At 42.1% G+C, this 10,483-nt stretch overlaps 1 protein-coding gene across 1 annotated transcript; it reads left to right on the top strand.

Moving 5' to 3' along the window:
* Nucleotides 1–1,692: 1,692 nt before the first annotated feature.
* On the top strand, nt 1,693–8,055 carry cox6b2 (cytochrome c oxidase subunit 6B2). The gene is made up of 4 exons (XM_080737538.1): nt 1,693–1,753; nt 2,704–2,853; nt 4,957–5,057; nt 7,720–8,055. The coding sequence occupies exons 2-4, from the start codon at nt 2,748–2,750 to the stop codon at nt 7,771–7,773; spliced, it is 261 nt and encodes an 86-aa protein (XP_080593664.1). The 5' UTR covers nt 1,693–1,753; nt 2,704–2,747; the 3' UTR covers nt 7,774–8,055.
* The last annotated feature ends 2,428 nt before the right edge of the window (nt 8,056–10,483 follow it).

The following is a 10,483-nucleotide window of genomic DNA, read 5'->3' as shown; positions in this document are numbered from 1 at the left end:
AAGGCCATCAGGCTGAGGCAGTAAAAGTTACTCTGCTACACTATAACTAAATATAAATACAAATACAAATACAGAAATATACAAATGAGAGGCATGCCGGTGGCTCACCTTGTGGAGCTCACCCACCAGGCTCTGCCTAACTGATGGAGCTCACCCACCAGGCTCTGCTCACCTGATGGAGCTCACCCACCAGGCTCTGCTCACCTGATGGAGCTCACCCACCAGGCTCTGCTCACCTGATGGAGCTCACCCACCAGGCTCTGCTCACCTGATGGAGCTCACCCACCAGGCTCAGCCCATGCTCACCTGGTGGAGCTCACCCACCAGCCTCAGTCCTTGCTCACCTGATGGAGCTCATCCACCAGGCTCAGCCCTTGCTCACCTGATGGAGCTCATCCACCAGGCTCAGCCCTTGCTCACCTGATGGAGCTCATCCACCAGGCTCAGCCCTTGCTCACCTGATGGAGCTCATCCACCAGGCTCAGTCCTTGCTCACCTGATGGAGCTCATCCACCAGGCTCAGCCCTTGCTCACCTGGTGGAGCTCACCCACCAGGCTCAGCCCTTGCTCACCTGGTGGAGCTCACCCACCAGGCTCAGTCCTTGCTCAACCACCCAGGGTTTGAATCCAACCTTTATTGCTGAAACATGTCCTTCACCATCTTTCTCATGACACTTCCTCTCTCTCCACTGTCACTGTCAAATAAAGGCATGGAAATGGAAAAAATATATTTAACTGTAGCATTTTGTATCTCTATTTCTCTCTCTCTCACTCACTCTCTCTCTCTCTCTCTCTCTCTCTCACACACACACACACACACACACACACACACACACACACACACACACACACACACACACACTGCGAAAATAGTTTGTTACATGTCGAAGTCCTGTAAAAACATTGAATAAAAGTACAAAAGTATTTACATCAAAATGTACTTAAAGTAGGCCTACCAAAAGTAGAAAGTACTCATTATGGAGAATCTCCAATTTCAAGTTTTCAAATGTAGGGCTATATCTTTTGAAAATAGCAGATCTACAAATTACAAGCTCATATTGCGACACATTGAGAGCTTGTAGATCGGCTATTTTACAAATGGCCGAAATTTATATAGGGCAGAAGTTGTAAACTCAAGTAGCCTAAATACATGGCCTATCTACCTCAAAATTGTACTTAAGTACAGTACTTGAGTAAATGTACGTAGGCTACTTACTTTACAGGAATACATGAAAGGTCAATGGTTTCCAGTGGAAATAAGCTTAGTCTTTTCATGGATCTCCTTTTAGTAGACCTTGTACCAGTGAACTGTACCGTCATGAAACTGTACCTTTTCCTATGCAAACTTCTAATAAAGTCTTCAATCAATCAATCAATCAGTCTCCCCCTCCCCCTGACCCTTTTTTCGGCTGAAGATATCTGCATAGTAATGGTATGTGTTAAAGAGAAGGATCTCGGCGGAAATAAGCTTTGCCTTACCCGAGTTTCCTTTTAGTTGACCGTGTATCAGTGAACTGTACTGTCATGGAACTGTACCTCTTCCTATGCAAAACTTCTAATAAATACCTCTCAATCAAAACACACTTCCCTGTCTTCCCATGATCGTGTATTTCCCCAAACAAACTGTGGGGGGCAGCAGCGCGCCTTGGCTGCGTCCAGCCTGCCATAAAGCACAGGAAACAGCAGACTAGAAGGACATCTCTCCTGATAAAAGGTTACATCAAACCAGCCAGTAAACAGCTCAACGCTCAAGGTTGGTCCACAACTATATCTCCAAATTACACTCCTTATCTGAAAACCTGGTGATTTGTGGCTTTGGTTATTGATTCAAGTACGCCGGAAAAGATGGAATAATAGCTTGGATTTGGTCTTTAGTTGTTTTAATGATCAAAATGTACCACATGCTAACTAGGTTAGCCAAGTCAGCTAACTGATCGAACTGCTAAGTTTAGCACTTAGCAAGCCAGCAGTCATGCTAAAGTGTCTGTCTCTGTTAATTATATCGTGTTTACAAGGTTTGTCTGCATGTCTGGATATCTATATTCATTTAGGTTGAGATGAATTTCAGTCCATTCCGTTGTGACTTTGGTGTAGCACGGGTATGGCTAACTTTAGCAAACAGCGGTAGTTGGTTGGTGTCATTTCAGGTCAGATGACAGGTGACTCTGACAGTCTGCTCTTTACCCTTGCTGTGTTTTGCTGCGGCCGGTGATGGAGCATTCACTTATTAAATAAAAGTATTCTTCAATGTAGAAGTACTCTGTCACAAGTGAAAGTCCAGGAATTCAACATTTACTTGAGTAAAAGTACAACAAAAATATTGGTTTCAAAATGTACTTAAAGCAGAAATACCTACACATTTTAATTAAATATACTTTAGTTTTCACCACTGACTGAGGCTGATCTAATCTAACGAAATCTAATTTAAACTAATCAAATTAAAACGAGGTGTCTTGAAAATGAGAATAATAATGACCTGTTTTTGAGCGGTGGTCACAACGCTCCTATACGTGGCCGTGTGTGTGGGTCTGTCTGTCTCCGTGTCTGTCTGTCTGTAGCCTGCAGTAACCTTTTCTGACCACACATGTTAAGGGAGGGGCGCTGTTGCGCGCACACACACACACACACACACACACACACACACACACACACACACACACACACCACTGCTCAGTTCACAAGAGTGTGATTTTTTCGTTGCAGGGTGGATTTTTAAAGGTTTAGTCTTGGACCTATAAAAGGTGAAGATGGCCGACACCATTGAACAGAAGATCAAGAACTACAGGACGGCGCCTTTTGATGCCCGGTTTCCCAACGTCAACCAGACCAAGAACTGCTTCCAGAACTACCTAGGTGAGCCATTGATGTTGTGATATTGAAACATACTTATCTTATACAAACTACTGCATGATGATGTCAACGTCACTTATGTTGTTTACATAAAGGGATCCTGTGTAAATAAGCTGTAAAGCTTACTAGGATCTCCTTTTAATTGACCGTGTACCATTGAACTGTACTGTCATTTTCCTATGCAACCTTCTAAGAAATCCTCCATCAATCAAAAAACGCACACTACACTTGCCGTTGCTGAAGGATTCCATTATATTATACAAATTATACAAACTAGGTAGGTGATACAAGCTAGCTTATACCACCCGTAAAAGCATTTGAGTAGTTGCAGTGGTAGAATTGAGGCTTACGGCCTGGTTAAGCTTTGGGTGGCTGCGAGGGTCCGTCGACATACTGTACAGGGTTCTGTGATTATACTAAAATGTTGTGTCTGCTCTGTAGACGTGCACAATGTTCAAGTTCAATACGTTACAGAACCTAAAGAGCTCCTTGCAGGCAACTGTGGGAAGAGGTCTACCATCTAAGCAATAAGTCTTATCTTGCATTATTTTGTGCCTTCCTGTTGCTCAGAAGACTCGGATGCTAATAAAATCCTTCAGCAAAGCGGTGTCTTTTTCAAAATCAATTCAGCTTGTTGTATATCGTTTAACACAACTGCATATGAACGTCACTTAAAGTATTTTATACCGCTGGTAGCTGCATTTCCTGCTGTTCATTTGAACTTTGACTTTGAGCAGCTGATGGGAGTGTCAACAAAGTACCAGTCCTCTGGGCGTTTAGGTCTGTCCCATTGACTGACAGTCAGTTACGCTGTGCTGATCCACATGCGTTGAATTCAACGCTTGTGCACGGCTTCGGTAGAGCCTTTACTGTTTAACATGGGAGTGGATGGGAGGAATACATGAAAGGTCGACCTCAAACAAAGTCGACCCAAACTCGTTTCCCAACGGGTCTGTGGCCTTAAGCTAGATGCAGAATAGACCGAAATCTAATCTTTGCTTCTGGGGGTCCCTGGAACAAAATATTTTGCAACAGGGGTCCATCCGTGGAACAAAATATTTTGAGATGGGGGTCCGCGGCCAAAAACACATTTTGGGGGTCTTTAACCACTGATAGGCACATTCTAAAAATGTCTTCTAAACAGTTTTCCTGAAAAAACTTATGTTGCTATCATTGTTTCTCAAACTTTGTCATGTCAAAGACCCCCATAATGATATGTATTTGGCCACGAAAAATATTTTGTTCCAGGGACCCCCAGAAGCAAAGATTAGATTTGTGTCTATTCTGCATCTAGCTTAAGACCACAGACCCGTTGGGAAACGAGTTTGGGTCGACTTTGTTTGAGGTTGGCTTTTCCTGTTACCGATGGGAGTTCTGCTGCCTGACACTCACTGTCTGCCCGCGCCCATCCAGGGCATGCTACTCATGCATAGCTGTTGCAGTGGATGAAGTACCAGCACTGTACCTCATTTGTTACCACCGTTAGCTAATGTGGTACTTCATTAGCTGCTGCTGTTCATCAGAGCGATTGAGTCAACGCACTGTTCATATGGGCAGGGAACTAGGAGTTAGGTGTGCCTCCTAATGCATGTATGCTCTATGCATGCACATAGAGCATACATTATCTAGCTATTGACGCAGGTGGTCTGTCTGTCCACAATTGAAATCAAATATGTCGCTGAAATCTCTACTGATTTTGATGTTTGTCAGTCGTCACATTTTATTTTACTAAAATCCATGGGATTTATGTCAATTGTGTCATTATGATAGCAACATTGAGTCGTTGACATCATGGTCCAGGACCAGTGGCCAATGCTGTGGCCAATGCTGTGTCTATCTAGTATGTACAAGGTTTATGCTTGCATGAGGAAACCAGTTGTTCACACAGACTAGGGCTGCTGATTATCATTGGAGACAGCAATATTTCACATGACGTCAGCGTCATGGGCCCTTTGTTCATAGTGGTCCGATTAATCCCTCCCGATACCTATTGCCTCATATTGGACTTTGATCAGTGTTGGTTGGGCTAAACATTCTGTTCATCTAATATGTTTGTTGCTACTGGATGTCTTATGGAATGGCCGTTGTTTTCTGTCTCCACTCCAGACTTCCACAGGTGCAATAAGGCTCTGGAGGCTAAAGGCCAGGATGTGGCTCCATGTGAGTGGTACCAGAGAGTCTACAAGAGCCTCTGTCCCTTAAGTTGGGTAGGTATTATTCACCAAGCTGCTATTCATCAGAGATCCTCTGCAACTGCAGTATATCAGCCTGTATATGTAGAATATTATACACAATAAAGGGCCGTCAAGCACTCAAGTGAAAGTCGTTATAATTGTGCTGTGGATTCTGTAGTATCTACTTGGGTTAGAATGCTTTTTAAAACCATATTGTTATAGTGGTTGGCCCATTATACCGTTGTATCTCCAAACACGACTATGGTTTTGGAACAGCTTAATAGAACAACTGGAACTGAAACTGTTAAATTCCATAGTCTTGAAGGGCAGTCATCCAGTGATGGGGCAGTTGGGCATCAATTGACATGAAATAGTTACAGTAGTTAAAATAACTATATGCCTCTAGTTTGAGGACATTAAGCTGGCACACTCAGCTTAACTTCCCAGCGCAATGTTTTCTGAGAAAGTTTGACTAAAACATTTGCAGGGATATTCCCATATTATGCTTTTTACTTGGCTATTGTTTGTTTTACTGCACATCATCTATCTACTTCACTATCCTGTGGTCTGAAACAAAACATTTGCTAGATATTTCAAACAACACTCTCCCCAAAGTTGTTTAGTGGCCTACAGTATGAGCAGTGTTTGTATTGATGCCCTATGAATCCTTCATCTGTAGACGGGCTGCAGGGTTGGTCAGACCTCAACTTGACAAACGGTTCACATACTGTAGCTGTTAGCGTGCCAGCAGTCTGTTCTGGCTTGCCTTTGTATTTTGGGCTGTAACATCATGTGTGTAAAGTTCTCCATTTAATCAACAAACTGGATGGGCCATATGTTTTTAAAGTGGTGATATTGTAGCTCTTTGGTTTAAATATGCACTCCACCCTGCCTTTAAATGCCATTTGTGTGCTTTATGTTTTGTGCAAGGCACACTTCTGTTCGCAGGTGTGTTAACTACATGAACCCCAGACGTCCCTAAAGTACAATGTTGCAACTGTCGGCTATTCAACATTAACACAATCTCTGCCAAAAAAAAAACCTTTGTAGTGCTTCTCTGCCAGGCCCGATGACCCGAGGATTTAATAAGCTTTAATTAAAAACATATATTTTATCGTAGCGAAACTAAAATAGGCCGGAACTAATCCTCCACGATCGGTTTCAACACGGACCCATTATGGAGACGGACCCATTAACATCCGGACAAAACCGGAAGCAGGATGGTCCATACTAGGCCTGTCCTCTAAAAATCGACGAATCGACGCGTCGTTTTAAGCCCCGCGAATCGACGCCAATTGTTTGAGTCGAAGCGAAAATATATATATTTTTTACATCACCAGTTAGCCTACTGCGGTGCACTGCTGGACTGGTGTCATGTACTTCCAATGAGAAGTAGCAATTGGCGAACAGTTATTTATTGTCTCGCACCAGCGTAGGGGTGAAAGTGAGACAGAACGGCCAGAACGGTTCAGAACCGCCGCTTCGTTAAAACATTCGGAGCCGGGGACGGTGTTCCGTTAAGAGGAGGAGGCACGCTGTCAAAATCCCATATTAAATAACCTCCTGCCACAGCACAAACGCACGTCCACGAAGTAAACAATCTTCTAAAGTCAAATTAACATACACAAGTGTAGGCTACAAGTTACATTTTCTAATTAAAGTGCTTCTGAATTGTTCCAGTGTTGTAATCCATGATGAATGATTGTGTTTCGCTGTGTTTGCGTCCATGACATGTCCACACTTCTGGCTCTAGCGGGAGATGTGCCTCCACCTTTTTATGATCCGTTTCTGAAATGAATCCGTTCTCGACACTGACTCATTACTCTGTCAGTGCTCTGTGTCCCGCGACTGCGGACTGGATCCCATCGTTCATTTAAAAGAGCCGTTCAAGAGAGCGGAATCGTTCGCGAATGTCTCATCTCTACTGCACGCTGCCGAGAGACGGGGCAGAGTTGAAACAGCGGAGATGTTTTATTTGTTTTAACGGTGTGTTATAACTCTATGGTTGTACACTGCTATGCAGATAACATTTGTGCTCGCGCACCGATATCACCGAAAACACAGTGTATTCAATTAATCTCTTAATGTATTATTGTATTATGTTGACGTGGTTTAAAGCAACACTTTTTTTTTTTTTTTTTATACAAAGTAGACTATAAAACGATTCGTCGACGCGTCGGATTAACCCCCGCGACTCGAATCGACTCCATAAATCCTGAGTCGAGGACAGCCCTAGTCCATACTCTATTCCGCCCGTTAGCTTTCTGTGTATACAACACGGCTTACAAAAAGGCAACGGCTGGACAGATTTTCAAAGCTGATGAAATAACCGCACACGCACGATGCATAGTCCGTGTCCGATCGCGCACGATGGAAACTCTAGCGCCCACGTTAAAAGGTAAGCGAAGCCAGGCAGTGAAGGGGTTGCTCGGCTGGTCCAGTCAATGAGTTAATAGAGGATCTGTTCTTCAGATATGAATAAAACTCTTTGATGCATTGCTCGTTGAAGTTAAGATGCATTCATTATGAGCCTAAATTTGGAAATACTTTTTTAAAAGGAACAATTAACTTATATTAGGACATGTCCGTCCACCGTGTTTTGAGCTATTTCTGCCAAGTGTTTGATTGTCCAAGAATAGTTTTGTTTGTTTGTTTTTTTCTCTGTGAAAGCTAATCTTTCATACATCTCCTCTAGGTTCAAAAGTGGGATGACCAGTTGGAGGAAGGAAGTTTCCCCGGGAAGATCTAAAATGGCCAACTGATGTCTGCTACCAAGAAGGTCCACTTCAGACCATTTTGTGCAGACTATTGTGATGACTGTGGAGTGCCTAAGGACATTTATAACCCATAAAACACCATTCTGTTAACAGTTAACGTTCAGGCTTAACGTTACAACTCTTAAATTACAAGAAATAAAACAACGCACATTGTTTATCTGGCACTATGTAAGATCTATATTTTTTTGTTCCGTCTTGTACTTTTCTCTGTACCGAGGTTGATCCAGATAAGTTATTAAAACATAAAAAAATTACACCTTTTTGTTTCAATAACTAATGTGTAGTCGCATTCACCTTGTACATTGGCACCATTTATTGGTGTTGGGACAAAAGCGTTGCCACGTTTTCATTCCAACCTAGAATAAAGATTCATTAGTGATGTATAACTAGGCGCCATCTAGTGGAAATGCTTCAGACTGATGTGGCCCTAAGGCAAACCATGAACTTGTGATGTCACATTAAAGGACCATTTCACCTGGAGTTGTCCCAGGTGATCTGCACAACCAGATCTTATTTTATTGTTGTTTGGGACACGATCAACACAATCCTGAGATACAAACCATCATATGATGCATTTTGCAGCATGCTGAAATTCTAAAACATCTGAGGCGCTGTACAGACATTTGCGTGAAACATCTTCTCCGTATCGTCTGAGAATGGCCACTGGGGGTGCCGTACTAATGCATTGTCAATGGAAGGTTGTTTGGTGTTTTGTCGTTGCCGTGTCTCTTGGCCAAAAGACAGGCTGCGGTTGAGCTTGAGACACGGCAACGACAAAAAACCAAACAACTTTCCATTGGCAATGCATTAGTACGGCGCTCCCAGTGGCCATTCTCAGACGATACGGAGAAGATGTTTCACGCATATGTGTGAGTCCAGCCTAAAAACACAGATTGAACACACAATATAACTCAGGATTGTGTTGATCTTGTCCCAAACAACAATAAAATAAGATCTGGTTGTCCCAGAGGTGAAATGGTCCTTTAAAGACTGGTTCATACTTTGTCATGCAGCAACAATGGCCAACTTACTGTACAAGCATTGCAGGTGCATTTTTGTTGGGAAAATCTATTAAGTATTAACCCTTAAATATCAGAACCCCATGACACTTCACTACATATTCTGATGTTTGTTTGCGCCTCTGTCCTATTCTTTGTATCTCCAATCAAACATGAGTGGAGTGCCCTTAATTGACCCACCTTCAACTAGAATGGGTGAAAAGTAAGTTTGAAGATGACAAATCCATTGTGTCCAGAAAGTGGCATTTTTTTAAAAACAACCTACCACTTTTGAACACTGTAGCACAGTTGGATAAGACGCAGTACACAGCAGGTTAATGACAGTATAGGAGTGAGTATACATGTATACTGTTGACATTATGCATGTTAATGTTATGTTGAGGCTTAAACTAATGCAGAACAAGATAGTTTAATAAGGATTTAGGTATATCCACAGTAGTTGTGAAGGTCAACTTTAAAGCTAGCAAGTTTTCAGACGTGTTGGGTAATATAATCCATAATATAATATAATCCAATAATATTGAAGTGCATGGAATTAGTCGGGGACCCACAATCATCACCTTTTTATTAACAGAAATAAAAAGTACGGCAGAAAATCACAGGTCCCCTCCCATTTTGGGGACTGGGTCCCCGACTAAATCTACCCCATTTTGTTTCTGCTATGAAGCCTATGTACCATTGGTCATTGTAGTGCATGAGTCAATGCAGTTATTAGACACCCAACATTCCTATTTTGGGAATGTCATAGGCCAAAATTACCAAATTTACAACTATTAAAAACCTATTTAAACATAACAAAAATAGCTTACAAGCTCAGTGCGTAGTGAGTGAGTGACACAGACATTGTGAGCTTGTAGATCGGCAATTCTTTAAAGAAAATGGGGCTTAAAATCATGTTTTCTGGGGCCATTTGGCCAATCATACGGTTCACTGCAGCTCAACAGTGTGAGGGGTGGTCAGGAGATGTCTATGAACTCTGCGTTGAAAGGCCTGAAGACCCTCTGTGGTGTTTTTTATTTTTATTTTTTTCATGAGTGTAGTGTCAGCAGTGAGATTTCCTTCATAAGAATGATTTCATAGATCCCCTCAGACATGTTATATTTTAATTCAATATTTGACTTGATGTCTACAGTTGTTTCAATCACACTGATGCAGCTACACACATCGCACACCAGGGGGCAGCCCTGGCCTCACTGGAAACTGAGTATGGTAGTTGCTCAGGCCAGGGGATCATTCACAATGATGGTAGGGTTAGGGTTCATGTACATTTTCTATCAGCTTATTTATTTTCCAACATAAACATATGTTTATATTCCAGTCAAAACTACAACTGCAGTACAATAAATCTGATTTATTTGTCACATCACAGCCTTTCAGGTGTAAATCAGTGAGTGAAATTTGTAAAATCGTTTTGTTGTTTTCCAGGAAAAGAAAGAAAGGGGGATGGGGCCAATAGTGGGAGAGCCAGGAGAAAAATACAAATCAAAGATTTACATTATACTCATAGCAAGAAACAGAAGCATTACACGGTGATGACTGGATGTGCTGCAATGCTTTATTTATATCTGTTGTATGATTATAAATCAGGATTATCTTTGATTCTGAAGCAAGACAATAAAAAGGGGTCAGTCTCTTAGTGGCCTTTTTCTAACAAAGGTAAAAC

The sequence above is a fragment of the Nannobrachium achirus genome (assembly GCF_963921795.1).
Source record: "Nannobrachium achirus genome assembly, chromosome: 2".
NCBI lineage: Eukaryota > Metazoa > Chordata > Actinopteri > Myctophiformes > Myctophidae > Nannobrachium > Nannobrachium achirus.
The sequence above is the reverse complement of the archived record's forward strand: the minus strand, read 5'-3'. Positions and strand labels throughout refer to the sequence as shown.